Source organism: Mytilus edulis, chromosome 9 (assembly GCF_963676685.1).
Source record: "Mytilus edulis chromosome 9, xbMytEdul2.2, whole genome shotgun sequence".
In the NCBI taxonomy this organism is placed as follows: Eukaryota; Metazoa; Mollusca; class Bivalvia; order Mytilida; family Mytilidae; genus Mytilus; species Mytilus edulis.
In genome coordinates this window covers 18,532,630-18,545,206 of record NC_092352.1, presented here as the reverse complement: position 1 = coordinate 18,545,206, position 12,577 = coordinate 18,532,630, and the positions used below count along the sequence as shown (strand labels likewise).

The 12,577-nt window shown below is 30.8% G+C and overlaps 1 protein-coding gene across 2 annotated transcripts in view; it reads left to right on the top strand.

Annotated features, from left to right (window-relative positions):
* LOC139487754 (protein transport protein Sec24A-like) overlaps positions 1–9,105 on the top strand; it is a 33,517-nt gene extending 24,412 nt beyond the window's left edge. For both annotated transcript variants that reach the window (XM_071272815.1, XM_071272816.1), the window contains 7 exons: positions 1,436–1,546; positions 1,907–2,085; positions 2,573–2,710; positions 4,106–4,303; positions 4,936–5,039; positions 5,554–6,720; positions 7,131–9,105. In XM_071272815.1, coding sequence (XP_071128916.1) covers positions 1,436–1,546; positions 1,907–2,085; positions 2,573–2,710; positions 4,106–4,303; positions 4,936–5,039; positions 5,554–5,668 — 845 coding nt within the window. In that variant the 3' untranslated portion in view covers positions 5,669–6,720; positions 7,131–9,105. The remainder of the gene's footprint in view (positions 1–1,435; positions 1,547–1,906; positions 2,086–2,572; positions 2,711–4,105; positions 4,304–4,935; positions 5,040–5,553; positions 6,721–7,130) is intronic.
* Positions 9,106–12,577: the final 3,472 nt, after the last annotated feature.

Here is a 12,577-nt window from a genome sequence, read left to right as displayed (position 1 = left end):
CCTCTGATACGGAACGTCTGGAATAAGTATGGTATCGACGAAGACCCAAATTTAATGTAAAAAAAACCAACATGAACATGAACAAGGCAACAGTACCAGTTTAAACATTGTAAATAAAGGTTAACTTAAATATTGTTGCGGTTGGAAGAAGTTATTATATATTCATTGAAATTGAAATGGCAGAATTTGCTGTACTTAAATCTCTTTCCTTGCAAAGAATATGTCCTTAAAGGTGGACTGGCCAATTCTTTGCAATTTTTGTCCCAAATAATATTTTATTGCATACAGTTTATAACAACTTCAAGTACCCTCTCCCTTGTATACCGTCTCCCCACAAAAAAATATGTGTGGGTGACATCCAAACTATGCGGTCCATAAAAAAATATTTATATTTGGCACAGACAATTAGATTTTTATTGCGCATATGTTGCGTGGGTGGTATTGAAGGAAAAAAATGGCCTAATTTTTGCGGAAAAATATGGCCTTGTTACACAGGAGAGTATATCATCTTCCTCAACATTTGCCTATTGAAAAAAAAATGTATATAAGAAATACAAAAAATAAAAAAAGAATTACATTGTGCCTACCAAAAATATTTTATGGCTCAAACTAAACTCTGAAACATCAAATGGTTGGTGCCAACCAGTTTCCCCACCTGAAGAATATGTCGTACCTGAAAATGTTATTGACAGTTTTAAAAATAAAATGGGCCATAATTAAAATCGCACCCCCCTTTTTCGGTCACTGTGAGCTATTGCTGTCATGTTGCATCTGTCGTCTGCTGCTCCATAACATTGTTACATGTTTCATTTTATATTTTAATAGCAACATAGCTAGTATAAAAAAGAAGATGTGGTATGATTGCCATTGAGACTAGAGGCGGATTTAGGGGGGGGGGAGGGGGGGGCCAGAGGGCCCCCCCTTTTTGGATGCACTGAAATAGATAGACCAACAAATTTTACATTTATTTGACAGGATGCAACATTTTTGTATACTTTAAAAAACTAGCTAACTTTTATTTTTTTTCTCTAGGTAGGGGGTCTTGGAAGAAAATACATGTTCTAGGTGGGGGTGTATTTTTTTAATCTTTTCCATAGGTGGGGGGTCAAAAAATAAGTGGCGTTCCACCCCCCCCTGGATAATTTTTACTGGAATAGCCCTAATAGAATTGGAATGTGTCAGATTTATCTTTTTACAAGTTTGAAGCTAACTATTGTTAGTTGTTCCATTTTGCTTCAAAGATCGATAGGGCATTATTGTCAGGATTATCTAAAGAACGTCATGTCCAGAATTATCTGCCAACCATTCATTTCATTTATATATCCAATCAATAAAAAAATGTGTAAGGTTAAGAAATCATTTCTAATGGATGTCAGTTGTATATTTAAAAGTCCTTGGAGCCTGTATTGAAATTTCTGAACAACTTTTGTTTCAGGAGAAAGAAGAATACGTGTACATACCATGTGCCTTCCAGTTACAAATCAGTTAAGTGAGATTTATGCTGGGGCTGATCAACAAGCAATTATTGGATTACTGGCAAAAATGGGTGAGTTTGGCAAAAAAGAGTATTATAAGTTGAAATGATCATGAAAATTAGAAATAAACATACATGCAGTTTCCAAAATTTGTGTAAGTCAACTGGTGAAAATAACTATGCAATATTGGTGAATAATAAGAAAAATTGAACATTTCATCACTTGAATTCTCTTGTTTCTCAATGTTAAAATCATTAGGTTTTGTAATATATAATCTACCATGAAATAAAGGTTCATTTATTTTTCCACAGTTGTCAATTTTATCATAAATTGGTTATGCTCTGTGAAATTTGTAAACAGAAATGTAAGTAAGTTATAAACCAGGAAGTAAAAACAATTTTTTATTAAAATGTGACATTTTCTTTTTACAGGTGCTGACAGAAGTGTAACAGCTTCATTACCTGATGCCAGAGAAGCCATGTTAAATGCTTCTGTAGATTCATTATCAGCCTTCGGTAGTACATTACCTTCTTCACAGAGAATAGGCAGTTTACCCATATGTTACTCACTAAGATTATTACCAATGCTAATCTCAGCTATGTGTAAATTTGTAAGTAAATGTGTAAAGGGTAACATTTAATAGTATTTTTTCAATCAAGTCAATAATTTTACATGACTTTTCATAAAGTACAATTCATTAATTTTCTGTCTAACATATATTTTAAGCTATTTGTCTTCTTTAGTTCACAGAAAGTATACTTCATATTATATATTTTCCTTATTCATTGAGGGAAATATAAAAATCTCATAGTCCAAAGTAATATAGCAAAAAAGAAAAATTTAAAACAGAAAGTCCCTTGTCAAAATCAAACTCTCAAACACATCAAAGTAATGGAAAACAACTGTCATATTCCTAATTGGGTACAGACATTTCCTTATGTAGAAAATGATGGATGTATACACAATGATATAATTGCTTAGATGAATTGCAAATATTTTGACTTGATAATGATAATCAGTTATTTCTCACATCTAAATTGCATGCAACAATTCCCTAGTAGGATTCTATTATCAGTTTTGCTATTTTTCCATTTCAGACTGCCTTTAGATTTGGTACGACTACCAAACTAGATGATAGAGTATTTGCCATGCAGCAATGTAAAAGTTTACCCATACAGTATCTTATTCAGAGTATATACCCGCACTTGTATCCTATACACAAACTAGGCGAAACAGTAAGTATCAAGTTAACATGTACATGAATTTATATGTAACACACAAACATGAATTTTTAGAGTAGAATAACTTATCAAAGCTTTCTTTGTTATGTCTTAAAGGGGCACTAGCTACAAGATATACAAAAAATCTAAAGTTTGATTTTTTTCTGTTCAATCAATAATGAACATGATGAAAGTGAAATAGTGAAATAACAATTCGCTTTTTGCAGCCAAAAAGGTTAAATTTTGTCAAATTACGCTAAGAAACATTGATAATTAGTCATTCACTTGCAAGTGAATGAGTCGACCTCTTTAAATTCGTATTCATGTGAACTTCAATTTAACCTCTATCTAGAAATTGACAACGCATGCATTGTACGTGTACTGGTTATTTAAAGAAAAAGAATGTCAACAATGAAAGTGAAACTACAGTAAATCGTTTGATTACTAACTCGATGCCCAAAAAATCTTTCTTATACGGTTAAAAACAATGAGAAACATCTATTTTTATGCCCCACCTACAATAGTAGAGGGGCATTATGTTTTCTGGTCTGTGGCTCCGTTCGGCCGTCCGTCCGTCTGTGCTTCCGTTCGTCCGTCCGTCCATCTGTGCGTCCGTTCAGGTTAAAGTTTTTGGTCAAGGTAGTTTTCGATGAAGCTGAAGTCCAATCAACTTGAAACTTAGTACACTTGTTGCTTATGATATGATCTTTTTAATTTTAAAGCCAAATTAGACTTTTGACCCCATTTCACGGTCCACTGAACATAGAAAATGAAAGTGGGAGTTTCAGGTTAAAGTTTTTGGTCAAGGTAGTTTTTGATAAAATTGAAGTCCAATCAACTTGAAACTTAGTACATATGTTCCCTATAGTATAATCTTTCTAATTTTAATGCCAAATTAGATTATTACCCAATTTCACCGTCCATGGAACATGGTAAAGGGTAGTGCGAGTGGGGCATCTGTGTACTTTGGACACATTCTTGTTAATTTATAAAATAAAATCAAACAGACCTATAAAAATACAATTGCACGTGTTGGTTTAATCTATTCATATCTTTATTTATGTTTACATCGCTTATATGGTCATCTAAGGTCAAATCGATAGTTAATTAGAAGGCGTCTGGACTAAAGTACACACGAAACGAACCTATATATTATCTACCCCATGCTCTGTAAACTGTTTATTTTAGACTTTTGATAGTTTGGATAAATGTCTTACATTGTTATAAATCAAATATGAGAATTTGAGTCAAATCGGTGACCATGAATTTGACAGCTAGTGCCCCTTTAACAAAGCGTTGTTTGAATAAACACTCAATTAAGGTTTTAAATTTTGACAATTATTTTTTGCTTTTATCAGTCAGATAGATAATGTGAATTACATTTGATGTAATTATTCCCCTTTTTTTCAGACGGTAATGACAAAGAATAATACAGAGGTTCCAAATACCATAAGACTTCATCTGTCTTCAGCCAATATTGACCGTCAAGGAGTGTATGTGTTAGATGCGTATGATCGCATGTACTTTTATGTAGGAAGTGCTGTAGGTGACCAGTTCTGTCAAGACGTATTAGATGTTCCTAATTTTATGTCAATACCTGAAGGAATGGTAGGAATGCACTTTGTTGATCTTAAGTTTATCCAAGCTTATTCTATAATATATGTTTAAATACATACATGTATTGCTGCAAATTACAAAGTTCTGATTTCTGGCAAGAATATTTTATTTCATAGCTGCTAAATTTATCCGTAAATATATACACATAGCAAAAAATAATCTGGATAATTACTTAATTGGTAATACAAAAAACATAAGATTTTCATTAGGGTCAAAGATATTGCTCCCTCTAAAAATTGATTGATTTTTGGTTTGTATAATGTCCATTGGCTAATATTTCATGAATATTCAGGCCAATGCCTGCACATATGCACATAAAAGCAGTAAAAAAAGAATACACCTTGCAAATATCTAACGTTACCTTTTCACCTATCATTTATTATGTTTTATCAAGATTTATTTGACTTTTACCAAAATTAGGTTGCAATATAAACATATTGTTTGTATAACTACAATATTCATGGGATAACAATTTCATGATTAGAAGTAAACATCTATTTGAATGTTCAAAGCAGTAAATACTTTTGAAAGGGTAATATGCAACACCAGGATGTGAAATATCAATGAAATCCATTTCCTAAGAATATTAATACTGTGAATTACTAAATTATGATTTATTACAGATTGATTTACCAGAATTAGAAAACCCAACATCAGAAAATGTTAGAGCATTTGTAAATTATTTATTGGATAATCGACCTAATGGATCAACGTTTTATGTTGTGAGGTATGTAGACATTTTGAAATTAGGGGTCAATGAAACATGCAAACATAATCCATCCTGAGCAACTTCTAAGGTTACAGTAAGAAATAGACAAAATAATTGATAACCCAATAACTGAAAACTAAGAATTTTGTATGTGTCGCCTTTCTAGTGGAAAAAGGACTAAAAAGATCTGAAAACAGGGTTTCATTAGTTTTATATTCATTTCAGTTTACAGGGACCACATTTTGGGTAAAAAAAATTATAATGTTGGGATTAAGACACGTTTTTACAAAAAAATGTATATACCAAAAACAGCCACTAATCATGAAAGTCTATAACAAAACAGCCACTTATCTTAAATAAATATATATAAATAATATCTTAGACAACTCTTCAAAAGAGACTAAATGACACAGAAATTAACAACTATAGGTCACTGAACAGCCTTTAACAATGAGTAAAGCCCCATACAGCATATTCAGTTATAAATGAGAGTCGACATCAATAAAACAATAATCATTTTTATTATTTTCAGAGAAGACAGTAAAATACGCATGGAATTCTTTCAATATATGGTGGAAGACCGGACTGAATCATCTATGTCTTATTATGAATTTTTACAGCATTTGCAAAAACAAGTCAAAAGCTGATTTTGTGATATATAGTGCTTTTAATTTATTGAACAGCGATATTTCTATAAAAAGAAATATTCATTTTAAAGACGAAAGTACAGTCTCAAAAGGCAATATGGTGTTAATTTTTCAGACATGGAAGATTTTCAGATGGGTAAATGGAAAAGTGATTAAAATTTTCATGTTTTATTACCCAAGTGCTTGCCACAGAATTAGAAGTTGTGTGAAATTGGAAAATAAAAAACGTAGTGATTATATAATTTAACGTGAAATAAAATTTGAAATGCTAATTCTATATTATCGAACAATGAAGAATGGAAGTTGAGCCAAAAAACATTATTTTATTCAGGACAAATATTCATGTGAATTATAAATATGCTGTTGTCTAACAACTGTGTTAACACTTGTTGCAAAGATCTTTTATTTTGTTCAACAGATGAGTTAAAATTAATGTTGAAGACTGTTACATTTTAAAGTCAGTAATTTTGAAAGATTTCACTATAGTGTTTTAATCAGACAACAAATAGTCATGAATATAACATAAATTGGCAACTGAAATATGATACAATCATTGATATATTTTTAAGATGAAACTAAGGACGTGATAAAAGTTGCAACCAGACGTTGGCATGATGGTGTATAAATATCTTGGTGCCAACATTAAAGGATGCAATTATTCATTTGTTGATTGTTGTAGTTTTAATGTTTTGTCTGGTGTTGTTGTTTTATTTTATGCTTATTTAACGATATCTATTGATAATATAATTCCTTTTTGAAATTTTTATAAAAAATTCATAGGAATATTAACAATAGTTCATTAATTTTTCTTTTGCACTGTCAATAAGGCCAGTTCTATAATTATGTTTGTGATACTGACCCCACTAATGAACCTTGACATATTGTTTAACTCGACCTCTTGTAAATGAAAATGTTATTTTATGTGGATGTTGATCAGTTTTGCCTAGGCAAACAAAATATATGTTTTACCATCTAATTTTTTAGAGGCTCCTGGGATTTATGTAGCAAAAGAATAAAATTTCATCAAATTTTCAGTTGCTTTTAATAATATCATATAACATTGAAATTAAGATAAAATAAATTTTGATGAAAGCAAATTAATGAACATCAAAATATTCTTGATTTGCTGTGTATTCCAGGCAGTGGTGGTGCATGTAGATTAAGTCTTTCAGTTTCACGTTTTTAGGAAATTGTGTTTATCCCTTGCATTGTACTATTGTACCATCCTTTTTTTTTTCTAAAAAGCAAACTTTAGAAACTATTTAAGGGAAATAACTCAACATAATTGTGTTAGCTTGCAAAAGACATAGAGACCAATTTCTTTACGAAAATGTTTATTCACTCTGTGGAGACATCAGAAGTTAAGAATTTATGAAATGTTAATGGAAAGTAAAACATTATTTGGACTTTTGTTAATTTTTGAAATTTTGATTGTGAAATGTACTCTTATTTGCAGTTTTACATTGTGAATTATTTCCCTTTACCATTACATTCAAATTATCTAGTGTTTTATTTGTTTATTTATTTCATGCATGATCAAAACACAGAAACAGAGTTACTCATTATATTTGATTTGTCTGGTTTTTACATCCAACCCACTACACACTTTCATGAAATACTTGTTATTCAAAACAACTTAAATGAAACACATAGTAGTTTAAAACTATTTCCGCAGTGATCTCAGCTCGACTGTTGTTTTGTGTTCTTTGTATCTTGCTCATACTGTGTAATAACAGTCATAGTCAGTATATTATTACATAGGGTTGTAACTCATTTAGAAAATTTATCTTGTATCTGCTAGCTTATGTATATTTTACCAGCCCCTCCCCCCTTTATTATCCATATAATTGCAAGCTTGTCACAAAGAATTATCATGAGTTGGATGAGGCACAACTAAAGCTGATTTTGAAGGTCAAAAGCTACTTGATGTCTGATTTTATTTGACAATTTCTGAAAGCTGTCTAAAGATAGTAAAATGTTGGCGAAAAATGTAATACCAATGAACAGTATACATCAGTGGTAATAATCTACTCTTTCTACTGGAAATTTAATTAAAAAGAAATTTATTTAACTGGAGTTTCGTTTATTAAAAATAGATACTGATTGTTTATATGAAGGTAGTGTATGTTACCATTGTATACATGTACCATATTAATTAAAATTTTAAAGGATTGAAATATTGGACAACAATATAATAATATGTTAATGAATTTTAAAGTTGTTTTATATGTATATATATACATTTGTATATTAAAATTTTGAGATTAATATATTGTAAAGAAATTAAAATACGGTATTCTCCCCCAGAAGACAAATATCTGATATACATGTAGTAATCCTCAAATAAACTCTGGATTGGCTTCTCCTTTCAGCAGATTAGTAATACCCAGTCTAGAAATAAATTGAACTGATTAAATATCCTTCTTTTTTTTCTTTCAAATATTACCCTGACTTATTTCTGTTTCAACATAAGTTTAATATATATATTATTTGACATATTTCCATCCAATAACATTCTATACTTTTCTTATGCTTCTAAAGTTCTTATGAAACTCTTGTCTTACTCATTAAAACTCAGAAACTCCATTCATCTAGAGTTAAACAACTTCCTTAAAGTTTTGGAGCTTAATTTCTTTATCATTTAAAGGTATTTATCAAACATAAGCACATAAAGTTTAAATTATGCTGTGGATTTATCATTTTTTTTTAACTAGATATCAATTTTCATGGAAATCTTGGGTATAAGTAAACTCGAAATGAAAAGTACATGTTTTCTATTGGCTTGTATGCAGACTTTTACAAGCCACAAAGTCAAAATATCCACAAAAAAAACCTTCTCTTCAATCCTTGAAAATTAGTACCCACCAAATTACCTTCAAGCTCATTTTAAACTTGCATTAACAGTATAAATTTAAGTTTAAGAGGATGTTTTTGTCACCATGAAATAAATCGATCCTAATTTCTCAAAGGAGGTGGTTAATCTGCTAGATGAAATGGAGTAAAGTTTCATTGTGTCTTCTAATTTAATTTATTTTTCATAAACAAATCAGTTCCTGTTCTTTATATATCATTCTACTCAATTATTTAGAAATTTATCATTTGTAATAAAATCATATAGAAATATTTTTCACCCCTTTGTTGTTGACTTGATAACCAGGCACACATTTGTTACATGTAAATACATGTCAAAAATTCTATGTGTATAATGTACACCTAAATATGTGCAGAATTGTAATATATTTTAGAGTATTTGGTAAGGATGCTTCTGTTGTATAGTTTATAAACTAGACAGATGACGAATGGTTGATAGAAAGAGATATTTTAGGTGAATGTGGTGCTTTATTGTATACTACGGTATGTTTTATCAACAATTATTGTAGATTTCATGCAAAGTTGTAAAATACCTGTTCATAAAATAAATTATCCTATTATATGCATATTTTGTTTGTCATTGTTCGTATGATTTTAGCTCACTCTGCCCAAATGGCCACGTCAGTTTTTCTCATCACTTTGCCACCATGTTCTTTTTAGAAAAAATATTCTCTTCTGCAACTAATTGGCTAATGGATCCACATTGGACAACAATCTTGTTGTTTCTAGTTTAAGTAAGATTTAAACTGGGTCTGGATCTGTGTTGCTGCATGCAATTGATTGAGTCATTGTGTATACTGGAGGGTAACTGATCATTCCTTTCCCCTTATGCAAAAAAAAACTCTTTGACAAAATTTTTCCTTGAACAACAATAGTTGTAAAATTTCAAACTATCAGTAAAACAGGAAGTGGATACATCTCAGATGAAACAAGAGGCTCTCAAGAGCCTGAATCGCTCACCTTAATTTTTTTGGTTAAATCTCTCATCAATGATTATTTTGGCTTTTCAATTTATTTAAATGTTCTTTGAATCGTCCTATTTTCTTCAAAAGCAAAAAAAAAATCATTTTCTCCTATGTTCTATTTTAGCCATAGGAGCTATGTTTCTGACATACAAGGAAATGAAATATAAAATTTATACTAGATACTCTGAAACTCATTTAGCCTAAGTTTGGCTGAAATTGATACAGCAGTTTCAAAGGAGAAGATTTTTTAAAGTAAGTCAACATGATGAACAAATTGTGAAAAAGTCTTTAAATTGACAATTTTGGTCAAATTGACTTATTTGTAGATCTTACTTTGCTTAACATTTTTGCTATTAACAGTTTATCTGTATCTATAATAATATTCAAGATAATAACCAAAAACTGCAAAATTTCTTTAAAATCATCAATTCAGGGGCATTATACCTGAAAAACCAGTTACCCAATTCGGCTGAAAATTTCAGGACAGGTAGACCTTGACCTAATAAATACTTTAACTTATTTGCTCTAAATGCTGGAGTTTTTGAGATATAAGCCAAAAACTGCATTTTACCCTGTGTTCTATTTTTAGCCATGACGGCCATGTTTTTTGACGAAATAAAAAATAAAGCACAAACTTTATTTTATACACCCTACTGATCATTCAGTTGAAGTTTGGTTGAATTTGGTTTAGTAGTTTTAGAGAAGAAGATTTTTTAAAGTTAGCAAATATGATGAACAAATTGTGAAAAATTGTCATTAAAGGACAATAACTCCTTAAGGGGTCAATTGACAATTTTGGTCATATTAACTTATTTGTAGATCTTACTTTGCTGATCATTTTTGCTGTTTACAGTTTATCTTTATCTATAATAATATTCAAGATAATGACCAAAAACTGCAAAATTTCCTTAAAATTACCAATTAAGTGGCAGCAACCCAACAATGGTTTGTTTGATTTATCTGAAAATTTCAGGGCTGATAGATCTTGACCTAATGAACATTTTTACCCCATGTCAGATTTGCTCTAAATGCTTTCGTTTTTGAGATATAAGCCAAAAACTGCATTTGACCCCTATGTTCTATTTTAAGTAACGGTGGCCATGTTTTTTGACGGATCAAAAATCGAAGCACACACTTTGTGCAGGATAATCTAAGGAACAATCATGCTAAGTTTCATCCAAATCCATTCAGTAGTTTCAGAGAAGATTTTTTAAAGTTAGCAAATGTGATGAACAAATTGTGAAAAATTGTCATTAAAGGACAATAACCCCTTAAGGGGTCAATTGACAATTTTGGTCATATTAACTTATTTGTAGATCTTACTTTGCTGATCATTTTTGCTGTTTACAGTTTATCTTTATCTATAATTATATTCAAGATAATGACCAAAAACTGCAAAATTTCCTTAAAATTACCAATTAAGTGGCAGCAACCCAACAATGGTTTGTTTGATTCATCTGAAAATTTCAGGGCTGATAGATCTTGACCTAATGAACATTTTTACCTCATGTCAGATTTGCTCTAAATGCTTTCGTTTTTGAGATATAAGCCAAAAACTGCATTTGACCCCTATGTTCTATTTTAAGTAACGGCGGCCATGTTTTTTGATGGATCAAAAATCGAAGCACACACTTTGTGCAGGATAATCTAAGGAACAATCATGCTAAGTTTCATTCAAATCCATTCAGTAGTTTCAGAGGAGAAGATGTTTGAAAAACTGTTAACGACGACAGACGACGACGGACGCCAAGTGATGAGAAAAGCTCACATGGCCTTTTAGGCCAGGTGAGCTAAAAACTTGCTAATGGTCTGCAACTCAACATCATAAAGCTATACTAAATAAAAAAATCATTCCATTTCATTGAAAGCAACAATATATTGACTGTTTACTTTCGGATAGACAGAGTTGAGAGATTACTAGACCTGCATCTGCCTTTGTTGACACAGGTAAAAATGTGTTTACCTGTTTACCATCATTGCTGCAAGTCTTACCCCATTAAATAAAACTCTGTACTATTTAGCTCACCTGGCCTAAAGGGCCACGTGAGCTTTTCTCATCACTTGACATCTGTCATTATCTTTTACAAAAATCTTCTCTAAAACTACTGAGCCAAAGGACAAGGTTCACTTATGGCCCAAAATGGCCTAAAATATCAACTTTATCATAAAACATCAAAAAGTTCACAAATTGGTTCATAAATGGGTCTATTCTAAAAGTCCATAAATCAGTTCTTTTCATAAAAGTACATAATACTCTCTAAACTAGGCCCATTTGGGACATTTTGTCAAATTTTGATGATTTTGGGCAATTTTCAGACCTAAAAGCTTAAGAAAAAATTTGGCTGCTACCTACGATCCAAAATGTTTTGTAAACAATAGATACCAAATGTGACATAGAATTCATCATTATAAAAACTTTTTGGATCATGGAAGGCGGCCAAGGTTAATTATGCCAAAAACAATTAACATTTTGGACAAAATTGACCTAAAATACAAATAATGTATATTTAAGGTGTCATAGCTTCAAAAATTTTAATGGAAGGTGCCAATAAAGTATATTTTAGTCTTAACAGTATTATCACAAGTATTTCTATTTGAAATTTGTAATCGTTTGGTCTGATTTAAAAGACATTAAAAATTTAGGGCCAATTTTAACTCTTAGTGAATCTTCTCCTTTAATCAAACTTGGTCATAATCATCATTGAGGTATCCAGTTTAAAAAATGTGTCCCAAACAAGATGGCCTACATGGTTAAAAATAGAACATAGGGGTAAAATGCAGATTATGGCTTATATCTCTGGAATTAAAGCATTTAGAGCAAATCTTACATGAGGTAAAAATGGTTATCAGGTGAAGATCTGTGTCCTGAGATTGTTAGAAGAATCAGACAAGCCGTTGTTGGGTTGCTGCTCCTGAATTAAGAAAATTTTGCAGTCTGGGGTTATTTGAAATATTATTTTAGATAGAGATAAACTGTAAACAGCAATAATGTTTAGCAAAGTACAATCTACAAATAAGTCAATATGACCCTTATTTTCAATTGACTCCTTAATTTTTGCAATCTTTAAAAAAA